Here is a 26,881-nt window from a genome sequence, read left to right on the forward strand (position 1 = left end):
ATCTCACTTACAAATGAAATGCTTAGAGATGTAATCCTGCATTTATTACTCACAGTGTAGCATCTCTAGTAAACTGCATTTGGCTTTCAGCCTCAGAAGGCATTCAGATATTTTATTGGTGATGCTAGAAAGTAGTTGAAAATATTCTTAATTCCTCTTTAACAACAGATAGGATGATGTCATGGTAATTTATCTGGGAAGTATTAAAAAAACCCCAAACAAACAACAAGCATGCAGTTAAACCTGTCAGCATCCAAAACAACAACAAAATAAAAGTAACCAAAAAGCCCCACCCCACTGGTTCCTGCCCAGTAGGTTATAATCCAAAAATGCTTATATTTTACTAGTAACTTATTTTAGAGGACTGTCGTCTGTAAATAAGGGAGTGTCTCCTTTCTTTTCTGGAATGCCATCCATAGTAGATCAGTACTTAGAGAGAAGCATTTATTCTTTTGTGTTACAGAACTTCACCTTGAAAGGTAGCTGCCTTTTCGATTAATACTGTTATTTACAACCGTTATTTGTTGTGTATTTACTTCAGAGTTAGTGAAAAAAAATCAAGAGGCCTGGTGGTTTTCAAGAATATTCTTTTTAGCCTGCTGCTATTTTAGATCTGCATGCCAGCATGACTGTGACACCATGTAGTGCTGCAGGGGGAGGAACCCACCAAAGGAGAAGTTAATAATGTGTTCTTGTTCTGTATGTATAGTTCTTTGTGCAAGACCTTCCTTTCCACTCTTGACAACTTGGTTGTTCTCTTACTGCAAAGCATGTGGACAATGCATGATAAAGAAAGCAGAATTTAATGCTTTTATTCATAATTGCTTGACAGAAAACACAGAGACCTTAATGAAAAGAATTTCGACTCTGTTTCATGCTTGATAGACCTCAGATCTCTACCTAACACTGTTGTTCTAAGAGGTTTTGTTTGCATCTGGGAATACAGATTTGCCTTTTTTTTGTAAATATGTTCAAACATACTGTGAAGTCTTCCTGTTTAGCTAGCTGCTCCATTGCATCAGCCTGATTGTGGATAAATACTACATTTTCCTTGTGGATAAATACTACATTTTCCTCTTCTTTCACCATTATGGTTAGAAATCTTTTTGAATGTTGATGGAGAAGTAATTTCCAAAAAAAAAAAAAAAAAAAAAAATCTACACTATTCAATATATCCGAGTTATTTGCAAAGAAGAGTGCATTTATTTTCTGCATTCTACATATTTTCTTAGCAGTTTGGATTGAATTAGAGAGTATCTATCTAAAAATAACATAGTCATAGTCAATCATAGTCAATTTTAACTGAGGGTGGAGTGTCCCTGTTTATATTTGTATGGCTCTTATTGCAAATATTGTGTGATTCATATTTCTGCAGGCATATAGAAATCTTTGTACTGGATCTGGCTGGTTGGTGGGAGTTTTTTTCTTATAGAATCCATTATGGTACTATGTTTTGGATTTGTCACCAAAACACTATTGGTAACACACCACTATCTGGGCTGCTGCTGAACAGTGTGTGTGCAGTTTCAAGGCATTCTCTCTCACTCTGCTCCTCCTACACACTCTTCATTGGGGGGGGTGCAGAAAATGTGGAGAGGGAGCACAACCAGGACAGCTGACCCAAATTGACCAAATTCTGTGACAAATAATGTGTTGTGAATGAATGGAATGAAAATTGGCAATGAAAACTTCGGGAGGGACTTTGGGGGAAGATACCCTCTGCTTAAAGACTGCCTGGGGCCTGGGCTGCTTATGGGAGGTGGGAAGTGATTGCCAACTCCTCACTTGATTTGTTTTAGTTCTTCTTCCTTCTTCCTCTTTGCTGCTGAAACTTGACCCATGAGTTCTTTCCTTTTGCTCTTCCTGTTTTATCCCACATCCCACTGGGCAGTGGAGGGTGAGTGAGCAGCTCTGTGGTGTTTAGCTGCCAGCCAGGGCACTGCAGTCTTACAAAAAGGAATTTTTAAAGCCCTTAAATTTGATTGGAAGGCTGCAATAACAAAGCCAAAGGAAAAAGGCATTCAAAAGACTTGCACGGTTTTTGCACCTGCAAAGATCAGCTGAAATTAATAAAAAGTCCAATTATATGCAAGTAATCTCAACCTGAGGAGAACTGTGATGTTCTGCAGAATTTCCAGTGTTTCTGTAAAAGCCACAGACTTGATTAATCATTCTTAGCATTTCAGATGATGTGACATAATGTCATGGAGCTTTGAGGATCTTTTAGTATCTTTTCTGTTCTAATTTATTTTTAATAGGATGTAGCACATAAAGATAATTAAATAAATTATTAATAATACAGTGTGTATTTGAAGAACAGCTCTGAGAGAAGTTCAAATTTTTTTCAATAGCTTAGGTAAAATTAGGGTAATTCTTGTGCAATGGTTCCACTTAAGTGTGGAAAAATGTAATCTGTGCTTGATATTGTAGACTCAGCAGAACATGCACATCAACGAATTTTATTGTATTGAGATTGTTTCCACTTGAAAGATTTCTAAGTTAGTAGAAAATGAACCATGTTGATGTGTCTTCATCTGCCATTAAAAACACTTAACTCATGTAGTATATTAGTGCAGCTTATATTGGCAGGGAACTTGTTCATTTGTCTGTCTCTTCCTTATTCTCCACTTTGATATCCTGCCCCCTCCCATTATACCCCTCAAAAATGCAGAGAAAAATAAAAAGTCTAAAAATAAAATAGTAAGTATAAGCAGAACACTGATCATACTTATTTGAGGAGAAACAAAGCAGTCATAAGATAAAATGGAAAGGAAGAATGAGAAAGTAAATTGAAAATAAGGAAAATTCAGTAGTAAGTATCAAGAAATGGAGAAGAAGTGAGGTGATAACTGTGGGATTACAATAAGTGACAACCTTTCCTTAGGAGTACTAGTTGTGTGTGCTGATACCTTGAACTAGCCAGTGCACTTGGTAAGACAGGACTCCTAGAACTGACAGACCACAAATGCTGGTACACAGAAGTCACAGACAGAAATTATCCATTCTCTGTGCAATACAATCCCAAAAAATGAGTTGAGTAGCAAGGATAGGAGATGCAAACCTGAATTTAGGAAGAATACTAGTGGAAGGAATTTGCTGCTAGGCAGTCATGTTGTGACAGTGCACTAGCAGAATTACTGTCAAACATAAGAATGAGTGTTGGGTTGCTGGAGATGAGCTGTGGTCTCCATTCTGTTGGAGCTCTTGAAGATGTCCAGGTGCTGACCATATGCATGCATGAAGGAGACCCATCCAGCCCCACCTCCCTTGCTTGCCATCAGCACCTCAGGCTGCAAACACTTGGCCAGGAGTGAGTGCTGAAAGAGAGACTTGGCTGTTCTTGGATGAAATAGTAGCAAGGATTGTTCCTCATCAGTGTGGTGATGTTTGGATGTGAAATAAAGAATTCATTAAATAAATAAACAGATTCTGAAGTGCTTAAGGAAGGACTGAGAAAGAACTGATGGGAATAGTAATTCAGGAACTGCTCAGACATTTAGTGAAGAGGCTATAGCTAATTGGTTCAGGAAATTGAGATCAAGGAGAGACACTTTGAATGCTTGTATACTATGGGAATTATCCCAGATGCATGACAGGAAATGGTGTGTTTGAGAGAGAACAGCAACACCCCGGAATCACAGTCATGTCTTGAAAGATGCATGTAATTAAGGAGGGGAGAGAGAGAAAGAAATAAAGTGAATTTGATGATACTAAATTAAACATCAGTGATACTGGAGTAGACTGAAAAAAATAAAAGCTTTGGATAAGTTATATCTGGATCTGACTCATCATATTTAGGGAAAGATTTAGAAAATAATTATTCTGAATTAGTTTTAGAGTTCTGCTATGGGTACTTGGAGTTGGGTTAGAAATTGTCTTTTTCTTATGTGGGACTATATTTTTTATATAGTTTGCATAAATGTGCTATGTAGAAAGAAAATAATCAAACTGCTCTAAGAAATAGCCATAACCACTTCATGTGGTTTTCAAATACCTTATTTTATTTTCTTTAATGTATTTTAGTCACGGAGTGTGGACAAGCAACATGCTGTACTCAACTATGATGCCTCTACAGATGAACACTTGGTGAAGGATTTGGGCAGCTTGAATGGGGTAAGTTAACATCAGAAATAGGTAGATGCCCATAGCATTCTATATCTTTGTTTTGGGATTTCTTCACACCATTATTAGTTGTACATTAATACTTTTAAATGTAAGACTGGAAATGGGGGAACATTCAAAAGAAAAGCATAGTCTTCACGAGGTTTTCCACTGCATGTTTTTTAAACCACTATGGTTAATTCCAGTAATAAGAGGGATTTGGCAGTAGGAAAAGCTCAGAATTGTAAAAATAAGTAGGTTGTACTTATGTATTTCAGAATTATTAAAAAAACCCCAGGATCCTGAATATCACGTCTAAAAATCCCAGATATATTTCAATCTCTAAAATGTGCAATTATGATACGGATTTTATTTCACATGCTATTCTTTTTTCTTCTATTATAATAGAGAAAAGAATGGTAAACTGTATCTTTTATGTGGAAAAAAGAATTATGCCATAACCATGTTGTGTGAAAATGAATTTAACTAATTCTATATTTGCATTTAGTTTTTCAGAATAATTTTTATTAAAATCTCTATGAATAATTTGTGACAAGTAATTGCAAACCAATATAGGAAAAATCCAAAGTTATGGGAAAAGTAGAGTTTCATGTGACATTTTATGTTCTAAGGCTTTTCTAGGAATTGCATACTTAGAAGTCAAGCTAGGCATCACTTTTTATAAAAGTTTCTGATAATACAGCAAATTATTAAAGAATAGTAACTTTGTCACAATTTTGTAGCCCTTTAGATACTTCTTTATGGACTGTGTATTTGCACTAGTTATGGTTGTTATTTTATAATTTTAAATGTTTGGCTCTGTCATGAATATGTACAGAATAAAATCATGAGTGCTTGTTTGAATAATACTTAGAAAGCTACTGATAGTGAATAGTTTTGTCAAGTTCTTAAATAAATAGAAGATGAACTCTCAAGTTCCTGCCTTCTGATCTTGAAGTGCATTTTGAAATAAAACTCTGTCGGTGTCTTTATGAGCTTTTCTGTATTTTAAGGTAACTAACTCAGCTTCCAAAGTCAGTCTCAACTCCATGTGAAACCACTGAAGGGCTGTATCCTTTGAACAGTTGTAGACATACGAGGACTTTGCTCCTTAAATATTTAATACACCTCTGTATTTTCAAAGGCAGTGTGCTGTTTCAAGGCAATGATGAAAAATAAGTTCAGCACATAGGATTTTTTTGCTGAGATATTTGATTTTATTCCCTAGTTCTGTTAACTCCTGTAGTCAGTATGCATACCTTCAGATTTTCATTTCCTTGTCACAAAACTGGAATTTAATAGAAATATATGTTAAAAGGCCTTCATTCAACACCTTTTTTTGCCTCTGATAAAGAGCTTTCAGTGATTTGCTTCACTTGATCTAAATTATTCTCAAGTTTGAGGTGAAGCTTCAGTTGCTTTAGAGCTGTTTACTCTGAGACATCAAAGGAACTCTTTCCTCCCACTGTTTTGGGACATGGAATATTAAGTCTCAGGAGTTCAGTCCTTGCTTTTTGTCTTCACAGTGTTTTCCTTACTAACACTCTCCCACTGTGCTTTTCTTTCATACCTCTGCTTCCCTCGTTTCAGGTTAATGGGGAAAACACATTATTTTTGTAACCCCATACTTAATTGTGTGGCAGAACAATGCCTCAGTACTATATGGTGACTAGGTGATAATTCTTCTTGTCTAGCTGCTGTTTCCACTGAGAACACCACCTCTCTAGCAGCCAAGTGCCTCTTGTAGTGCTTCAGCAGCTTCTGCCCTTTCTCATTTTGCATACTTCATCAAAAGATTTATTTTCATCTCTCCAGTTTGTCCCATCTCTATTGAGAACAGATACATACTTTTCTTAGTATAAAGGACTACTCCATTCCTGGTGTAATGCATTTCAACCACTCAAGATAGTTCAGAGTTTAAGGGGAGGTGGCTAATACCAATATTTTGGTTATGGGTGTTAAAATTTCACAAGCCTAACTGTGATTGCACCTGATGCCCTAATGCCTGAATATATTCTTATGTGCATACTTGATTCATATTCAGTCCAATGAAAAGGTTACAGGAGCCTTTTTCCTGGACTTCTAAATCTAGAAGTCTTTATCCTGGACATCTAGATTTGAAAAAAAAAAAAAAAAAAAAAAAAGCAAAAGTAAACTTTAATCAGTTTTACATAAGTAAAATTTTACTTCTGATAGTCTGTTGTGGCCCATTCTGGACAGTTCTGGGGTTTTTATCCATACAAAAAAAGATGAAGGAATGTATCTTTTCTGAAGCAAATGTTGTTAGTATGTCATTATTAGTTCCCTATTATTAGTAGACTTTGGCTGTACTTTCTCCTTTGACTTGTGAACGCAAAAACATACCAGCAGAAGTATTAACAATCCATGGCTCTCTTGAATAATGTTCTTCTCAGGAATATTTATAGGATAGCTATGTCCTTTCACACTGATGTTTCAGGACTGGATTGTGAAAAGCTTAGCAAACTTTATGAAGGGTTAAACACAGTTGACTCTCAATATTTGAAGAATAAACTTTAGATATGACGTGAATGGAATTATTTAAAAGGGAAAAGGATTCCTTATTTACATATGAACTAGTTTTTTCAAGCTAGCTTTGTCTGGCATCCCAAAGCATGTGATGAGATTTTAAAGCTCCAGTGGCAGAGTAACTGAGGCTTGGTTGTTGATTGCCATCACTGCAGTCACGAGCATGAGACTGTCAACAGACTGCATACACAGCTTTTGGAGCTCTCTGCCTTGAATATGCCATGCATGTGCATGAATTTCAGAGCACTGACCTGGGAGGAAAAATACATACATTCATATGTACATACATGCCTGCAAGGTGGCCTAAATTCTGTTGGTTCACTAAAATTGAGTGCCTTGAGGATCGTCTTGACAGAGGGTTTTGCCTTGTACTCTCAAAATGTTAAAGTGAAATAAATATGCCTAAAACATTACTGAAAGTTTCATGCTTACAAACCAGTAAATAGTTGTATCTTTTATTTTTATTTCCCATGGAAGATATTTTCTACAAAGTAGGTAAACAATTTTTAAAATAATGAAATAAACATTCTTTTCCTTTGGAAAAAGAAAATTAAATGGAAGGTCATCTTATTGTTTTGGGGAAGGAGATTGTTTCTCTCTAACCATAGTTCATTTAATACTAGACTCATGAGCAGCACAACCATTCAAATATTTGGATTTTTTACTTATTTAATTATTCAAGTTTTTCCAACTTTAGAGTGCTTATAGAATGGCATATTTCAGCTGTTTCTTTCTTTAGAAGCATTATATATTGTAGAAGTTTTAAGTCAGAGGTAGGATGATCCTGTAGGGTTGCAATATACTGAATTCTTATCACTGATTTTTGGTGTTACTGATATGCACTAACTTCATCCATATTTTACTTAAGTCCTGTGACAATGATTAGAAATAAACTGCCTCAGAACTCTCATATCCACTGCTAAGTGCTGTACAAATATGACGGTAAATTAATTCTGGCAGTTAATTGGGATTGAAAAGCAAATTACAAGAAAAATACTAAATGGAGGTGCTAATTCAAGGGAACATTAATCATCACTTCCATGAATATTGCTAACAAGATTAAATGTGCAAGGAATTTTTCAAGGCCAGTGTGCAACTTGGTTATTAACTGGTGTTTAACCTTTCTTTTGACATAACTTGTTAAACAGCTGGCAGTTTGAGCTGATAGTTTCCCTGTGAACCACCAGTAGAAAATTTGTGGCGCTGAAGACTTTTGTATAAAATTATTTAAATTGTTTAATTTTGTTCTTTTGGAATTTAATGGTATTTCTTTCATTTATTTCTGCAGACATTTGTGAATGATGTGAGGATTCCAGAACAGACATACATCACTCTGAAGTTAGAAGACAAATTGAGATTTGGATATGATATCCTTGTAATAAAAATGCAGTGTCGGGACATGCTTGTGGTGTTAGCATTATGGTTGTGTTAAGTGTTCTCATTTCTATACAAATGCCTGTATTAGAGAAAATATCAGGGTTTAGGATATTCTACCTTGGTGTGCACTACTGATAAAGTACATTTCATTGTCTCTCACTACAAGAAACCTCAACTTTAAATTACAATTTAGAACATAATACATATCTTCTGTGTTGCTATAAGTACTGCTTTTCTTTGAGGCAAATACATAAATATTTGTATCATATACAGTTGTATACAAGCAGATAAGATTACAATTAATTATTCAGCAAACTACTGAATGAAAAAAAATACTTTTGTTATTAAAACACTAAGGTATCCACTCAATGTTCAGTTTACAAATAGTAAATAACTTCATTTGCTTTGATGAGTACGATAGTGCACAGTATCTTAACAGTGACATATTCTGAAAGCCATCACCATTCTAGTGGCATAATAGGCTGCACAATTGTTGCTTTCCTGTAAAATCCTCCTGTGAATTCAGAGTTTTTTCAGAATTTTCCTTATCATTTCCTACATACTAATCTTTTTACTGTGGTCAGGGGAGAGATGAGAGTCCCTGAAGAAGCACTTAAGGTAACAGTGTGTAGTTCCTGGTTGTTTTTTTGCCATTTTATGGTTATTATAACATAGAGATTTTTTTCTCATTCTTTGAGGGCTTGTTTTTTTCTTTACTTAATGTCATATAGCATGAAAAATTCACAAGCCAGCTCCAGTTATCCCAAAAATCTTCAGAGGCAGAAGGATCGAAACAGAGCAGCTCCAAAAGTTCAGAGTCCAAGGTAACAGACTCCACAGCTGAAGTGCACCACAAAACTACAGAAGCACTGAAATCTGAAGAAAAATCTGTGGGTAAGGGTGATTTTTTTTGTTGCAAAAGCACAAAAACTTGGAAAGGATGCTAATTTGCTTCAGTAGGATGCCTGTGAAGTTCTGTGGACAGTAAAAATTTCACATATATGAACAATTAACCGTAGTGTAGATATAAACAATAGATTTTGGCAGTTAATTTCTACCTTTTTTATAGTAACATCCACACATTAAGAAAACTTTTAAAGAGAGATTTAATTGGTATTTGTAAGAATGTCTCTTTGCCCCAATCACAAACTTGTAGCATTTCTGGCAGGAAATTGCTATTTTTTGCAGTTTAAATGGAAGTATTTGTTCAGAAGCAGTTTGTACTTTTTACCATCACCAGTACCAAGTGCACTATTTTTTCTTTGGTTGGTTTGGGTTTTTTTCCTTTTTAAAGGGGTGGGAGTTTTGTTTGTTTGTTTTGTAGTTCCTAGCGTTCACTGTTTGATGTGTCAGGATATAACCTATGTGTTCTATTGTGGTTTGAAAATTTGCAGGTATTGTAGTTTCAGTAGTTGTTTCTACAACATCGTGCATATTTATTTATTGTGTCATGGTGCCTCTGCTGTGGTTGTCTTGACTTTGTGTGGATTGTACTGCAGCCAGCTCTGAGCCCCCAATATGGGAAGGATTTGGACCTGTTGGAGTGAGGCCAGAGGAGGGCTAAAAAGATGAGCAGAGGGCTGGAGGAGATGGGCTGTGAGATGGAGCTGTTCAGCCTAGGGAAGGAAAGGCTCCAGGGAGAGCTCATAGCAGCCTTGCAGTACCTAAAGGGAGATGGTAAAAAAGAGGGAGAGCATGTTTTACACAGGCAGATAGTGATAAAGAACTGGATGCAATGGTTTTAAACTGAGAGAGGAGAGATTTAGATTAGATGTTAGGAAGAAATTTTTTACTGTGAGAGTAGTGAGTCACGCAAACAGGTTGTCCAGAGAGTTTCTGGGACTCCCACCCCTGGAAGCGTTCAAGGCTTTGAGCAAACTGGTCTGGCAAAAGATGTTCCTGCCCATGGCAGATCCCTTCCAGCTCAAACCATTCTCTGATTCTCTGATGAACTTCAGCATGAAGCTTGCTGAAGTGTAGTGGAAATAGCACAAGAATGAGTAAGGGATCAGGTATTGTAGTTTCCATAAAATGGAGCTGTCTAGGTCTGATTTCCTTAGGTCAAGTCTGTATAGTTTTGTTTATGTTTTATTTATTCTTCCAGAAGACTCACTTTAAAGAATTCTCTTCCCCACATTCAGGCTTCTGTGGTGTACTTAATTAACCTGGTTTTTTTGTTGTCTGATCAGGCATCTTGTTAAGGGTACATAAAGTAGCACAGTTGAGGGAGGTTTATCCACATCTTTTATTTTTCTTTTCACTCTTCCAAAAATAGCAGTCAAGGATAGGAATTCATATTTGAGTGCAACTCTCAGAAGCTTTTTGTTGATTGATTGTCTCACCATTGCTATATAAATGCATATCTGTTCACTGTTGTTAATTCAGTGCATGGGAATAGAATTATGGAATGGTTCAGGTTGGAATAGAGCTTAAACATCACTTAGGGTGCCCCCCCTCACCATGGCCAGGGACACCTTTCACTAGACCAGGTTACTCAAAGCCTCATCCAGCCTGTCCTGGGGCACTTCAGGCATGGGACATCCACAGATTCTCTGTCTAGCCATCAAGTTTTTAAAAACAATTTAGTATTGACTAAGGCATAATGCTGTGTAAAAAGGAAGTACTTAATGTCTTAAAATAATCTTGAAACCTTTGTCATGGAAATGAAATTATCTTTGGGATGCAAATGTATAAAATGCTGAAAAGAATGTTGGTATTCCTAATGGGTAAAGTAACAGACAAGATAGATTTTAACAGATGATTTTTTAACAGAAAGACTCTTTAAAATATATTCAGAATATCTGTATGACACTAGAATACCTAAATTTCTGTGGGGTGAGGTATTCTTCCAGAAGATCAGATTAAACCTAACCCAGCCAATTTAACATAAAGTTAGAAATCTTAATCATATCAGTGGGTTTTTTTCTTATTTAATTTTTGCATTTAAATATATTTAACCATGTAGCACTTTTAGTTGTGCTATAATTTAACTAACACCTTTTTAAAAAGCCCAGCCTCTAAAAAATGCTCAGTTGCACAGTTACACACAAGGTAACTTTCAGCACTCTGTAGTAGCTGTCAGCAATTTGGAACCTTGGCAACATTGCAAAATTTGATCAGTTTTTCATGCAGTGAGTTCAGATTTCATTGAAAGGTCAATGTGGGTAAGAATGAGAATCTTCTCACAAAAATAGCAGCAGACAGCTTTTAGGAATGTATTGCTGTCTTGATGACTTCAAACTGAAAGAAGAAATAATATTCACAGATATATCAAGGTAACAATAAGAGCTGCCAGCTGCCTTTGCATAAACATTTGTGCCAGAAGTTTTGATCAGGTCATTAGTAAGCTTTTATATTTAGAACCCAGATCAGCTGTCTGGCCTCCAAGTTTGTTTTGTATTTAGGCAAATGCATGCAACCATTTCACTTCAGCTACCAGGAGAAATGATCCAAGCAAATTACTTTCTCTTTGTATGATTTTAACCTAAATATCACAACTAAACAGTGAAGTTATTTCCTCTGCTTTGGGCTGACTTTATAGATATTTCTGCCATGCCTCGTGGGACACCTTTGTATGGACAGCCAGCCTGGTGGGGTGAAGATGAAGCTGATGAAAAAGGTGGTTGTAAGCCAGATAGCAAGCATGAAGAAAAAATGCCTGAGACAGGGGCTTCAGGTAAGTGTGTTGTCTTATTTTTAGTTTGATTTTTTTTTCTCTTTACTGAAGTGCATATATTCTTAACTAGGGAATTAAACAGATATTAATGTCTGGAAGTTTCACAGTTTGCATAGATGAAAGCCTAATAAGGGGTAAGGGGTAAGGTTAAGAATATGTTTTTGTGAGAAACTATGTAATTACAGAGATCAGTTTAACATAAAATGTGTCAGTTTTCTAGTATATTACACAATTTTCTATCAGTAAGTATAGCAAATAACATTTCCTGAACCAGTGTGTCTTTTTTTTTTTTCAGTTTAATTTGTATCTGTTACTTTATATGCATAGGAATATTTTATTGAAATAATTTCTGAAAATAAATGGTGGTGTTTTATATTTGTGTCTGACTTCTAGCTATATAAGGTTATCTGTACTAACATTCATTTCTGTAATTCAGTAATGGTGTATTAGTGGGAATTGCATATCATAGATCTTGAAGTAAAGATTTGTGTAGTCTAAAGTTAAATTGGTAATGTTTCTTCCCCACTAATGCAGATCTTTTTATTAGTTAGCTTGTCTAGACACAGCATGTATTGCCAGAACTTCAATCTCAGTATCTATAATTAGGCTTTTATATCTATCACCAGGCATATAAATAAGGTGACTGCTATTCTAATAAGGACAGTAACTTAAAACTTATTCAACCTAGGATAAAATTCAACCATGTTTGTTTAGCTCATTAGACACACATTTAAGGTCCAACAGTTTTAAGTTTGCAATTTTTAAAAGTACTTTAAAAACTGAGGTCAGAATTTCTCTTTTCCTGTCATAGACTTGCCTTGGTTAACATGAGTCATATTTTGCAGGAGCTGGAGTGAAGTCTAAAAATGTGTAAATCAAATGAAATTAACACTTCAGTGTAGTGAAAACAAGGTCTTTGGAATTAACTTTTTACCATAGCCTTTGAAATGACCTCTTACATATTATTCTGAAGTTGTCATCATTCAGGAAGTAGAGAAAGTCTATTTAAAGATTTGGACTAGTATAAAGAAATCAGAGAAAAATATTTAAATTAATTTTCCCTCATTAAATATAGGATTATTGAGAAGTAATATCTTGAAGTCTGTGTTTTTGATGCAAGGTGTGACACAAGATACCAGCTTATATTTAGTAATGTGCCTGTTCTTATTTTACAAATTGTTTTTTCAGAAGCATCAAGTGGTTTACATGCTCTTGTATTTATTTTATCAAGAGATTTTTCAGCAAGTGATTATCTTAGCTTCTATGTTAGTTCCTGAGCTCCAAGCAAGATAAGATTCCAGCTTTCACTCAAACAAATCATGGAGATGCCATCTGTTTCAGTAGTAGACAAAAATAAGTTTGTTTTACACTGAACTTCAGTAATGGGGATATTTTTGACATGATTTGCTTAGTGAAGTCATCATAAGGTAAATGTCGAATAGAGAAAATAGATTAATATTTTCTAAATTATTTTAAATTGTTTATTTGTTTTCCATGTGTATACTATAGAAAAACTAAATTTGGGCACAAAATCTTCTTGACAAATACAACATTTTGTCCCTTTTTTTTTTTAAGAAAAAAGTATTACAAATCCCTTTTATTTATTTTGCTGCTTTTGCTTAGCCATGAATGTATCTCCTATCAATAGTATTGATCTACAAAGAGTGTAAGAATACCTTTTATTTCCTCAAACTGAAAGACTCATAAATCTTCAGGAATGGAATTCAGTTTGAAACAGCACATGCTAAACAAAAGCTTATGTGAAAGGAAGACATTGCTGAGAAAAATGCAAAACCTGACATTTTTGCAGAACTGTTTAATTTGTGAGGATGTAGAATTAAAATCCCGTGTATAGACAAATTATTTATTTATCGTGATCACCTCATCTTTGAACAGACATTAATTGTGTGTTCTACTGGTCTGGTTTTTGACTGTTGTAGATAATTTTTAGTAGTGTTGGCAGAGACTCTGAGAAGACAAACCATGTAAGAGTTGACAGTTGCTTCTATGGCCAATTCCACAGTCTCAGAGCACTGTGTCTGTGTAGAAGTGTGCAAAAAACATTATGAATTATTTCATGCAGTTCATAATTTCATGCAAATCATAAGATTTTTGGGCTGCTATGGCCTACAATTCTGTTCTATGAAAAGATTAACTTCTTTTCAACAAGTTATTATGCATTTTCTTCAAGCACTTAGGATTTATAATATAGATGAATATAGTAATAGGAAATCAATATAAAGACACAGTTGTATGAATGAAAATTGGAAACTTCAGAAGATTGTCATGCTTGGATATTTTTAAAATATAAGCAAAGTTTAATAAAATTTTGAAGATTAGTGTAGCTAATTATTCTTTCGTGGGTTAAATTGTTTAAATTGTTTGTATTGTTTAAAACACTGATCTGGAACATAATTGTTAGTATAAACTGCCTAAAAGTAAGTACATTACAGGTGAATTCTTAAACTAACTAGATAAAGTCAGATAATATTTTAACAAAGTAATCCTATTAAAAATCTGTCATGCTTTGATGACTTATTACACGATTATTTACTGAAGACTTGAATTCTAAGAGATGGAATAAGGTTTAAAGAGGAGATTGAAGTGGGAGATTTGTTTCTGTTAAGCCAACTATAGACAATTAGTTTTTACAGTCTCAAGTTAATAACATTATTTCAATGTTCCTATCAATGTATTTCTATCATGACAGAAATTCACTAATGAAAGTTATTTACAAACAGAGCAGAATAACCTGGAACACTTTGAAACACTTTTCAGACATACATAATGTTTTAATTCATTGATCCATAGATCCATAGATCTGTGTTAAAGTGAACAGTTGTGTGTACACCTCTGGCATGGCTTTATGCTACAGCTGTTAAATGTCTATGTTATTGGCAGGTTTATTGGGTGTGTAATTATTATTACTGCCATATGTTACACTTTCAGTCTCTCAGTTCCTGGGAAAGTAAAAACTGTATTCTCTGCTGATCTTAGTTGTAGTTGTAGAATGTTATGTCATTAATGCCTTTACCAGAAATCTAAGAAAATACAGAAATAAGGTTTTAAAATGACTTCAGGAATCTGAAATAATTCTTTCCACATGGCATGAGTTTTAATTCCAGCATAGCATAAGAATATATCAGAATAAACCTTCCTTGCACTTAAGAAACATTGTCTTTATCAGGTAAAGCAGGCTGACAGCTATTTAAGAAATACTTGTGTAATCAGTGTGTGTAGGAGTTTACACACATTGTAATGACTGATGCTTAATCAGCAGTATTAGCAGTTAAGTTCCTAGAAGTTTGTTCTTGAATTTTGATGTTTTGTCATGAGATATGTGCAAGTGAGTATAAGGCTTGCTTTGCAAAGTTCCAGCAGCAAATGCACACACTATGTCATGGGGAGCTCACAGAATTCTGTAGACCCATCACAGCAGTATATTTAAGTAAGATTAGTTTTGTCCTTTATTCACTTAAACTTCTTTAAAGCAAGTACTTAAGTGATTTATTATGAGAGATGGGAATTTATATACAGTGCTGGTTTGAATTTTTATTTTGAAAGAGCAATTCTGATATTTTTTCTTAATTGGCTATGAAATCATTGAAAGAATCTTCATATTCAATACTAGGTGTATCATTATATGTATTCATTGAAATCTTGTCTTTAAAAAATGAAATGTTTACTTCTGCTACAAAGCAGGAAAGAAAACCTATAATATAAGTGGGAAATAAAAACAAGGTATATGAAAAGAAAGAGGAAGGAAAGACAAAATTCTATTAAGCATTTGAAAGCACTTAATTCAGTTTCTTTTATTACACATACTCTTGCACAGTGCCAAATATAATGCTATCATTAAAAATATTTATTGTTGTAAATATGATATTTCTGCAAATAAATATATTGCTTCAGGTTTATAGACTTTTTTTACAGGAAGTGCTTTGTAAGTTCCAGATCATTTTCTTTTACAAGTTTCATTCTTTAAACTCTATTTTTAAGGCAGAAGGAAAAGTGCATCACTAAAAATCTGAGGATTGTGCAAAATATTTTGTGAGATTTCCTGCCATTGCAGATGATGATATATTAACACACAGAGGTAGTTTTTTGTACATCTGACACCTATGATTTTTCTTGTCCAGGTTAGCAAGTAAAATGCCAAAATTCTCACTACTGTGTGTGTAACTTGAGAAATAAGACTTTTAAAAACCCCAGGAAGTCCTAGAAAGTGTCATCATTTCTGCTAATGTCACAGACTGAATGTTGCATCATGAATAGAATAGAATAGAATAGAATAGAATAGAATAGAATAGAATAGAATAGAATAGAATAGAATAGAATAGAATAGAATAGAATAGAATAGAATAGAATAGAATAGAATAGAATAGAATAGAATAGAATAGAATAGAAATCACTGAGGTGGAAAGATACCTTCAAGATCATCCAGTTGAACCACCTACTCAACACTGTAACCACTAAACCATTATCCAGCACCACATCCAGATGCCTCTTGCACACCTCCAGGGATGGTGACTGCACCATATCCCTGGGCAATCTATTTCAATGCCTTACCACCCTGAGAGTGAAAAAAAATTTTTCTACTGTCAAATCTGAGTCTCCCTTGTCCCAGTTTACAGCCATTTCTTCTGGTCCTCTCAGTGCAGGCACTGTAGAAGAAACCAACTCCACCTCACTACAGGCTCCTTCCAGGTGGTTGTAGAGAGATCCCACCTGAGCTTCCTCTTCTCCAGACTAAGCAAACTCAGCTCCCCCAGTGATTCCTCATAAGACATGTATCCTAGTAAAGGATCTCTCTGAATCTCCCTTTAGTTAAGCCGTTGGTTTCCCAAATATTCCATAGTTTTCCTTCTAGCCTCTCTTAGACTTGTTTCAGTGATAGTATCACTACACCTGGGTGGCAACTACCAAATATTGTTTCCTTGCTTGCCTTGTAGAAAGAGTTGCTCAGTTGTCTATTTTCTTTCGCTCAGGGTTTTTGAAGAGTGAGAGCTCCCTTTTTACAGATAATCTTGCTAATTTTTCTGCCCCTTTCCTTTTAGTCTTGCCAGTTATGAAATCCCTTCAGTTCCCTTAAGAGATTGAAGTTCACCACCCACCTGTCCCTTCATTTTCCCAAAACTCACTTGCAATTGCCTTTTTTGCTATACATATGCTATGCTGGTTCTGCTTTAAAAATTGTAGAGCAGTGACAACCACTATCTTCAATATTTGCTTGAAGGTTTTCTCTTAAAGGTGTCTGTATTTAGTCTGATATATAATTTCCTTCATCTTGGCAGATGACAATTTATAATAGGATTTAAAGGTAAGGCTGTTTTATAGATTGCTCTTTACAATATTTAGAAAGCTGTAAGGACTTGCATTTGGAGTCTGTGAGGAAAATATTGAAGGGTGGTTCAGATCATGTCCTAGATTAATTTTTGCTTCCTCGTTTTCTATTTCTTATTCTAATCAATTCTGATGCATTTAACTTTTCTAAAAATGCAAGTACTTCGGACTAAAAATAGGACTTTTAAGTAATTAAAGTTAACTTATACTTTGGATATTTTTATTTATATAATTGTTAAAAATTTTTCAAGTTCAGTAAAATTTACAATTTAGTTGTAGTTCAGTTTCTTGCTTCTTTTGGTTAAACTGTCTTAATTTAGATTCATTTAGATTAATTTAGATAGCGTCTGTTTAATCAAAAATATTGGAATCAGATACTGTGCACATAATAATGGTATGAACAGTTGATTTGAAATGTTAAATTTGTGCAGACATGTTTCACACAGAAATTTTTTAATGAAGTTGCTCATCAATGCTGACAAACCAGTGTGAGAGATCTTCTCATTGCTGTACATCTGATGCAGTTTGCCTACAGTCTTATTATTTTCAAAAGATGGTAATAAACCAGCTATTTCATAATTACAGAAAAATACTGTATCTTGTGTGGCCAGCAGATTTCTCCTGCTTTACCCAAAATTAGAAATATTTCTCAAAACAAGAGTATTATCTTTGAACAAACATTGAACACTATATCTGCCTTAATTATTGGCTACAGGAATTGCATGATGTTATTGGCTTGAAGTTCTGAGCAGAACCATGTGGGGGAAAAAAAGTTGTCTATTAATTGGATATATGATGGATTACTCTCCCTTTTGGTGACCAAAATTGTAAGGATCCAAGTTCTAGATTTGATCCTTGCAGAGCTTGATCCATTCCAGCTTGTAGCTACATAAAACAAATGAAGAGTGATGATAGTTTACATAAAATCTAGTACCTGCAAAGTGTGATTTTTGTTTATTTCTGTACATTTTCTATACAAATAGAGAAAGTTTTTAAGAACTTCTGCATAGTAAAATAGATTAATTCTGTATTATGTGTCAGCTGGCCTAAGTGTTTTCAGGAAGGGTATTGAAAAGGCATTCAGTTTCCCAGTGAGGGGAGTAGTGAGGTGCTGTTGTAGAAGCTGAAAATAGAAAAACCTGTCTGAATTCTGAATATGTTTTGTGTTTATAACAGCTACTGGTAGAAAAACTAAATTAAAACTGCTTTGTTACTTGCACTGGAGCAATTTTATCCATTGGATAGCCAAACATGGCAATTATAAAGAGCGTGTAGTGTTCTTATTTTCATTCAATAACACCTTTTTTTCACTTTTCCAGGTATTATTCTTTCCTGTAAATAATTTATTTCTTGTATCACACTACCATTCTTCCATTTTTATTGTTTTTTAGTTTTTAACCTTTTCATAAGTCCTCACAAGAAGCATGTGTTTGTGAGGAGCAGCTCAGGTGCATTGTTCCATCCTGCATCCTTTACCCCTTGAATTCCTGACTTCATTATAAATGTTTCTATTGCTATCTTATTGCATAATAGTTTCATACACAAATATTGACTTCCTCAGCTGATGTAGAGAGGCTTTTTTCCATACCTAAAATCAATTAGTTGCAGTCTTAATTCTTTTCTTGGCAACCTGAAATCAAATCTTAAGCACCTTAATGTGGTCCATGATAAATTGCTTCAGAACTATTCAGAATTCTTTTGCTGGAATCTAAGTTTTTGTTGCTGCTAAGGTGTCAATCTTCTGTTGCTTTTAGCACGTCTCTGCACCACATATTTTGGCTGGCTTAGTAGTTCATAAAATGCAATCAGAAGGTTTGTTTTCTTAAAGGCACATTGGTAGCATTGCTGCAACCACAGGAAGCTTTAGCCTTTATTTAGGCTGTACAGTGGAACTTGGAATTACTACCCCATGCTTTTTCTACTTTCTGCTTTTTTTAGCCAGTGAGAGCATGGCTTGCTAACATTCTGCATGCTTCCAGCTATTGTTCCTTTTTGTGTTCATCTACAAACTATGGCAACAAGTAAAAAAGAAGGACATGACAATAGGATTTAGCTTGGTTCTTTGGTTTTGTCTTTTGTAAAGCATAAAGCATTTCCATTCCAAAGCACTTTCCAGTGCTTAGCAGTGTTTAACTTTTCAAGCCAGAAGTAATGTTTATCTTGCATTTATGTGTGAATTGTTTTTCTGAAGAATTTGGCCAAACAAAATTTTTCTTTGTATCCACTGCAGGAGATGACAGATCATTAGCACTTGTTTTGGGAGCACCCTGATTTGATGTTTTTTCCAATAGATTGGAATTGCGATAATGATCGTCTCAACAATTTTGCCATTGTGATTTACCTGTTTTCCATGTTCAAATAAGTCATCTGACCTTTACATCTTCTAAAAATATTTTGCATGCTCTTTGACAAATTCCAAGTGAGCTTTTTGCCACTTTACAGTTCTCACAGCTGAAGTTCAAACTTGCCTTTTCATTAATACTTTTTATATGTAATTCTGGAATTACTTTTCCAGAACTACAGTGCTCAATCTACTCCACAAATCTTATTGTTTATTCCAGAAATTACTCAAGTGGCCTTTACAGGAGTTGAGAAACTTCTTGAAGAGTCTGAAGTTCCCAAGTATTGTGTAATCTGTTTTTTTAAATTTTTCCTAATAGGATGCAGCACAGATGCCAAGCAATCTGAGGAGCAATCTGCATCTGCAAATGAAGAACTTTATCCTTTCTGTAGGGAGCCCAGTTATTTTGAAATCCCTACTAAAGAAGGCCAGCAAGCTTCACAGGTAGCAGAGAGCACTATTCATGAAATTCCCACAAAAGATACCCAAAGCTCCCATGCAGCAGCTTCAGGTCACGCTTCCTTTACCATTGAATTTGATGACAACACTCCAGGAAAAGTAAAGATCAAGGATCATGTGACAAAATTCACATCAGAGCAACGTCACAAGTCGAAGAAGCCTTCTTCCTCCAGTGGGCAGGACCTGCCAGGGCTTCAGACAGTGATGATGGCTGCAGAGAGCAAAGTAGCAGATTGGCTGGCACAGAACAATCCTCCAAGAATGATATGGGAACCAACAGAGGAGGATTCCAAAAGTATCAAGAGTGATGTTCCAGTGTACTTGAAGAGGCTGAAAGGTAAAGTGAATAATTCCAACTATGCTTAATTCAGAAAGCAGCAATTCTTCACCAGCAGTCAGAGGATCCCTGAGCCCTTGCAGAGCTCAGATGAAATCATGGATACTCCACACGTGTGCAAGGATTTGGGCTGGGAAATTTTATTGCTGAAACCAAATGCTGAACCATTTTACAATCAATATGCTAATTGGAGATGTTCTAGTGTGGCTGAAAACATCAGGTATTTAAACACTGATTGTGAAAAAGAAAAGGAAAAAACCCAAAACTTAGTTAAATTTTATGTATCTCACTTTTTCTCATGAATACCTTTAAAAACATTAATTGCTTTTTGAATCAAAGCTCTGAAGTTCAATTTATGCTTTTAGCAACTCTCTCAATAGCATATCTTCTGTGAATATTTGTGTGTTCTAAGAAAATCATTTATGGCAAAGAATACATCATATAATCATTGTATGGATCATGTTTGGTGGAGTCAAGTTTGAGTCAGGAATCAGAAACAAAGAAAAAGCTTCAATTTTTATACTCAGCTTGAGGACTATTGTATTCATATGAGTGCTGCTGTTGAATGGAGTTCCAGGTGATCATAGATGTTCATTTATTGCAGACGGTGACATTTCAAATGAAAGTAAATCAAATGTTACACATGACAAGTGTATTTCCTCTTGAGTGTCACTTAACAGAATAGAGAAGCAGATAGTCTTGATGTTCAGGTGAAGATTCCAGTACCATTCAGACTTTCAGAATGAAAACTTCTGATGAACTTTTTGAAGTCTCTCTTATTTTCCATTTTTAATTCCAGAAGGTTAACCTTACAATTCTTATTTACTTGTCTCTGTGACTTTGTCATGTCTAGTTCTTAAACCAGCTGGGGCTGGACACAACATTCTTTGCCTTATTGCTCGAAATTCTGCATTCTAAGGCTGACTCTTTCAAATTAAACTAAAAATAAAATTCTGAAAGCAGAATTATATTAATGTACTAGCATAAAGATAATAGTATAATATTTCTTCCAGTGTAAATCACATTCTTTGGCCTTCATGTAAATGTATTATATTAGTGAATCTTCTTTAACATACTAGCCATGACACTTGGATAAATAGAAGGGGCTTTATTTATAAGCCTTTTCCTGGCAGAAGCTCCTCAAATTCTGATTAATTTTCATCTGAAAGAGGTGTTAGGTATGGGATGCATATGGCCATAATAAATATCTGAATTTTGTAATCTTCTGTGGCCTATTTGTATTCTCATTCATTAGTTCTATTTTGTGCTTTGGAAGGAAATTTTTTTTTTAAACTCTAAGGTTTTTTTTTGTTTTTCTTCTCCACTTTTTCTTATAATATTCTGTACTGAAGTCCCACTGCTAAAATTAGATTATATGACTTTCATTGTGGTGTTGATATTGCTTTATTATTACTTGGAAATAGACGAATCATCGTATAATTTTTGTAGGCACTATTCTAACAAGTAGAAAACAGGAATTTAAGTTGGGATTTCGGCTGTGTTTTCAGTGGCATTAGTATGATAAGTAAGATTAGCCAATATGTAATTACTAATGGAACTGAATAATAGCTGCATATCCTAACTATTTAAATCAGAAAACCTTAAAAAGCTAACCTCTTGTGAATCAAAAATGCAGTAATTGTACATTATATATATATATACACACATATATACGTGTATATAAGCAAAATTTGACCTAAAATAGCTCAAAGAGGATGAAAATGTTCTTTCCCAGGTACTGATCTAAGACTTAGGAGCATTGACACTTTCCTTGTACGTGAGGTTGCTCTGTGTTAAATATACTGACTATGTGTAAGTATCCAGCCTTCCGTACATTTTCAGGTATCACTGTAAAGTACTTTGTAGGTGTATGTATGATTTATGAAATATGCAATCCTTATTCAGAGATCTCAGAGTAGTTTGTGGAATGAATAAGTAATAACAACCATTTTACATGCACACATCATATGCTGAGTGGAGTGAATTATGGAAAAATTCATTGCTCTTCTTGGAAAGAGTAATAAAGAATTCAATCCAATTTTAAGTAGACATCACTCATGATAAACTGTTGTAGATGTGGGAGGAATCCAGCAATATGAACTGTGGCTCTCTTCCCACTGTCGGAAGGACTTGATTAAGGTTTTCTTTTTCCTCTTAACCCTGCCTGGAATGTGTCAGTAGTCATTTGTAATCAACTGGCTCTGTAACAAAACTGATACAATTCAAAAACATACTGTAGTGCAGCTGGTAAAATGCTGTCTTTTGTATGTCAGTGATAAGTATTCACAGATGAGAACAGTGGGGAAAGGATACTTTAATGCACTGCTCTTACTGATCAGTTTCTAAATTGTTTCACTTTCACTGTTTGACTTGTAGCAAGTTGATTGCATTTCCAGGAGCTGTACCAAATTTGCAGAGCCAGGTACTGTAAGCTGTTGGAGTTTAAACAGAAATCCAGTTTGAAATAATTTCCTTCCTGGTTTGCTGCTTTTTTTTTTTGTCTGATATGTTGGGGTCTTCCTATGTTTCACTGTGCTAAGTATTGTTTGGCTTTGCTTGTAGGGAATAAGCATGATGATGGCACACAGAGTGATTCAGAAAATATTAGTGCACACCGGCATTACAGTAAACGGGCAGCACTTGAAGAACACTTAAGGCATCATCATACAGAGCTGAAAAACTCACACCAGAAAGTCCATTCCACAGAAAAGCAGCAAGAGCAAGCTGGTTTGAGTCAGACTGCCTTTATGATTGAGTTTTTTGATGAAGACCATCCTCGCAAGAGACGTTCTTACTCTTTTTCTCAGAACGTAGGAGGTCTGTGCTCAGAATCTCCATCTCCAACATCTCACACACGAGCTGAAAGAGTGAAACCTGCATCAGGAGAGAAAGTCCCTTCACCTGTGCAAGCTAGCTCATCACATCACAGAGCAGTACATGGTGTTCATGCCAAACTTCTAAAACAGAAATCAGAAGAACCCTCTGCTGCATTACCTGCCTTACAAGCTGCATTGTTAAGAAGTTCAGGAAGCCTTGGCCATAGGCCTAATCAGAACCAGGAGATGGACAAAAAGTTGAAGAGCCAACATATTTCTGCTGCTACTGAAAAGGACAATGAGGATGACCAGAGTGACAAAGGTACTTACACTATTGAGCTGGAAAATCCCAATCCTGAAGAAATGGAAGCCCGCAAAATGATTGACAAGGTGAGAAACCTGAAATGCATTCTGATGTTACAAGTGTTACGGGATGTGTGAGCAGCTGTCTGCCACTTCAGTTCTGCTTATTAAAGCTGCTACCATAATACAAGTTTTTAAACCAGTAAATAAGGTTGAAATATGAAATTTTGTAAGAGCAGCAGCAGGCATTTGGCTAAACATTAGTCCTTGTTTCATACTGCTGTTCTCTTGAAGTTTGGTAGTTTTAATGTGTTTTCAAAAGATCTCAGTACTGTAAAAATACTTGGCACCAAAAATCATTTAACTGGTATTTTTATGAGAGTGGTTTATGTCTCTATGGAAATACTCACTTATTCTTTAAAACCTATTGTTTCTCTAGTTTTCAGTATTATAAATTGGTTCCATCCAGTTTGTCATATGGGTATAGGTTGTAAATGTTTTCTATACTTATTTAAAAAATATATTCAGTAACAGTGACTTAAATTTCAGCGTCAGTTATAAAAAGTAAGTATAAAAAGTAAGCTTTCATTTTCCCAAAGTATTTATGTGATAGCAATGTAAATTTCCTAGTTTGCTTATTGGTAATAATAGAAATATAAATAACATGACAAATTATATTTGCAGTTTAAAAACTGTGTTAAGTAACTGCAGATAACTGTTCTTTGGATTCAACATGAAAATATGGGCAGCAGAAGCTATGTCTAATAATTTTGCTTAACATGACTTGAAATTGATTTTTTTCTGGTTTTATTGTGTTTTCTTAGATAATCTTATCATTGGATGCCTGCATCCAATTCTAGGCTAGGGTTTTGCTAATTTAACAGGAAATTCATCACTTACTTGTTTTAGAATTATCTAAGGATTCATTTGCATGTCTGAAACATTTCAGATTCAGATTTCAGAACAAATTAATTAAGACATTTAGAATTAATTTTGGCTAGTGTTGAAAAACTTATTGCATGACAAGCTAGCTTCACTGGTTTGATTTTGTAAAAACATTCTGAAGTAGTGGGGAAATGGGACATTTTATTATAGGTATTTTCTTTTAAAAGTGTTTATGGAGCATTTGGAGATAGGGATTAAAGTAAAAGGTGTCGCCTTCAATAAAATAATAAAAATAATAGTTTCACTTCTAATGAATTCTAAAGAGGAAATTTCTGACTTCTTTGAATCAATATTCAAGAAAACAACTGGGAACTGGAAGCATTCCAAATGAAGCAAGTAAATATTAAAGAACTACAAATTTTTATATTTTATTCCTAAATTATAAATCCTAACTAAATTGCATCAGAAAATTTGTAAGCTGCATTTTAGCTAAATATAATAGTTAAGTAGGGCTTTTTTGGAAATCACACAAAATAATAACATTTGAAAATAGACAATTTATGTACTTAATAAAATATTAATGCTGTCTAATATTTATAATCATAAAATATGCTGTGTTGGAAGGGACCCATTAGAATCATTGTGTCTGACTCTTGGCCTGATGCAGGACACTACAAGAATCACACCATAGGCCTGAGAGTGTTCATAAAGTTTCAAATTTTTTGTGGCCTTCAATGCCCACTCAGATTATCTAAAATCAGTTTTTTGTTTGAAACAAATGTCTCCTGTTACAGGAGACATTCAGGAACAGGAAGTGAATGAAAGCCTTAAGGATGATAGTCAAGTATTGCTTAATAATCTTAGTGGTATATAAAAGCTTTTGGGTATCATAAATTTCTCTTACTGCTAACTTTAAAGGTGTCACCACTAGGTATTAAAGATTTACTATGAAGTAAAGCAGAGATGTTTTTTCTTCAAAGTCTTCTGTATTATTTCACTTCGTATCTGTTGAAATCTTATGAACACTATATTTTACACCCAGTTCAAAGAGCCCTGCTACGTAATTCTTATTTGATTTGGTAATATGAAGTAGTATGATCCTATTTTTATGAAGTGTAGAAAAACAGCCAATGAAGAGCATAGAAACCAAATGGAAGCCAAAATTTTGTCCTCCAGCTGAGCTGAGCTTTGCTTCCCTCCTATTTTAAATTGCTAATGCTTTGGATGATCTTACTTTGCCAAAGGGGGATAAGTGAGTTATAAGACAAGGACTATTGTTAGCCTGTTGACTCCTGTGCTTCTTTATTGAGGAATTAAGAGAATTATAAATTACTTCAGTATAACCACTCTTTCATTGTTGGCAAATCAGTCCTTTTTCTGAGTAGTTACTGTGCCTGCTCAATTGAGTCTCATTTAAGGGTGTCTCTTGGGTCAAAAATTTAATTGAAATTCAAGAGTTAAATTTGCTAGGATTGGGATGAAAATGCACTACAAATAGCAAGGATCACTTTCTAAAACATTTGCACAAATAATGCATTCTTGTCATCAGCAATTTACATTACAATTGTGTTAAAATCTGTGTGTGGTTTACCTGAAGGATTTTCAGTGGAATAAAGTACTCTGGCTTTGGGTATTTTTTCCTTTTTTTTTTGGAGGAAAGGATGAGAATGAGCAAAATATCCAGAGACTACTCTCGAGTGTGACTCAGCCTTAGCCTTACTTCTCTTTTCTTTGGAAAGGAATATAAGAGCAAACCACAGATGCAGGAGTAGTGTTAACCTATAAAAAGTCAAGGTAGGATTATTAATGCTTCTTTGCATTAAGAATCCAAGAGAAACATGCAGGAAGTCAAAGTTAAAATTCTTAGGAAAAAAAAAGCAAAACACCCATGTCTCTATGTAATTCTAAGAAAAGGGGAGTAAAAATCTTAATGTTGAGCATTCCTTCCTTCAAAAGTACTATTTTTGCTTAGTGTAGCCTTTTACTAAAGATTCTAGGAAATAGTCTTAAGAATAGATGCTTGTGTGAAATGATTTTTAAAAGCCAGAAACTATGCTGTCCTGCTTATTCAGCATCTTTATTTCATTTAGATTGCTAAGGATCCAGTTCTTCCTCTGGTGCTCTTTCAGCCTCTCAGAAAAAAAGTATTGTCACTGTAGTAGAAAAGGAGTAGAATAGCAAATGACTGAACCTTTATTTCTCAACCATTTTACATCATGACTTTTGAGAAGAGAATGTGAGAGAAATGCATTATCAGAAAGAAAGAGGAAAAGGTTTAATAAGTAACAGAGAAAAGCTTTTTTGATTTTGATTCTTTTCCCTAACAGAGAAGGGTAATCTCATATTTGCAGTCGTGACTGTCTTTGGGTAAATGTCTGCTACTTTACTGAAATGCAAGTTTCCTAATACCTTATGGCTTGTATCTTATACAACTTTCAAATTTGCTTTTAAAGATTTTTCTTTTAAAAAAGATTGTATTTTGAGATGAAAAAGTAGAGTACATATGCACATAGTTTTCGGTCATAAATGTTAAAAGAAGATGCAAGCAGAAATTTATGATTGTGTCTTAATGTGCTTTATGAATAGAGAATTCTTGAAAAATAACACTAAACTTTGTTTCCTAAAAGTCCTTTCATTAGGCAGTGATATTTCTGCATCCAGGTGTTCCAGTGTCACTTAAATTCACAGAGAAGTAT

At 34.6% G+C, this 26,881-nt stretch overlaps 1 protein-coding gene across 10 annotated transcripts in view; it reads left to right on the top strand.

Annotated features, from left to right (window-relative positions):
* CEP170 (centrosomal protein 170) overlaps positions 1 to 26,881 on the top strand; it is a 91,551-nt gene that overhangs the window by 25,505 nt on the left and 39,165 nt on the right. For all 10 annotated transcript variants that reach the window (XM_079298571.1, XM_079298578.1, XM_079298573.1 and 7 more), the window contains exons 3-9: positions 4,024 to 4,113; positions 7,937 to 8,015; positions 8,585 to 8,643; positions 8,757 to 8,919; positions 11,567 to 11,701; positions 19,705 to 20,181; positions 22,744 to 23,387. In XM_079298571.1, coding sequence (XP_079154697.1) covers positions 4,024 to 4,113; positions 7,937 to 8,015; positions 8,585 to 8,643; positions 8,757 to 8,919; positions 11,567 to 11,701; positions 19,705 to 20,181; positions 22,744 to 23,387 — 1,647 coding nt within the window. The remainder of the gene's footprint in view (positions 1 to 4,023; positions 4,114 to 7,936; positions 8,016 to 8,584; positions 8,644 to 8,756; positions 8,920 to 11,566; positions 11,702 to 19,704; positions 20,182 to 22,743; positions 23,388 to 26,881) is intronic.

Source organism: Erithacus rubecula (genome assembly GCF_903797595.1).
Source record: "Erithacus rubecula genome assembly, chromosome: 2".
In the NCBI taxonomy this organism is placed as follows: Eukaryota; Metazoa; Chordata; class Aves; order Passeriformes; family Muscicapidae; genus Erithacus; species Erithacus rubecula.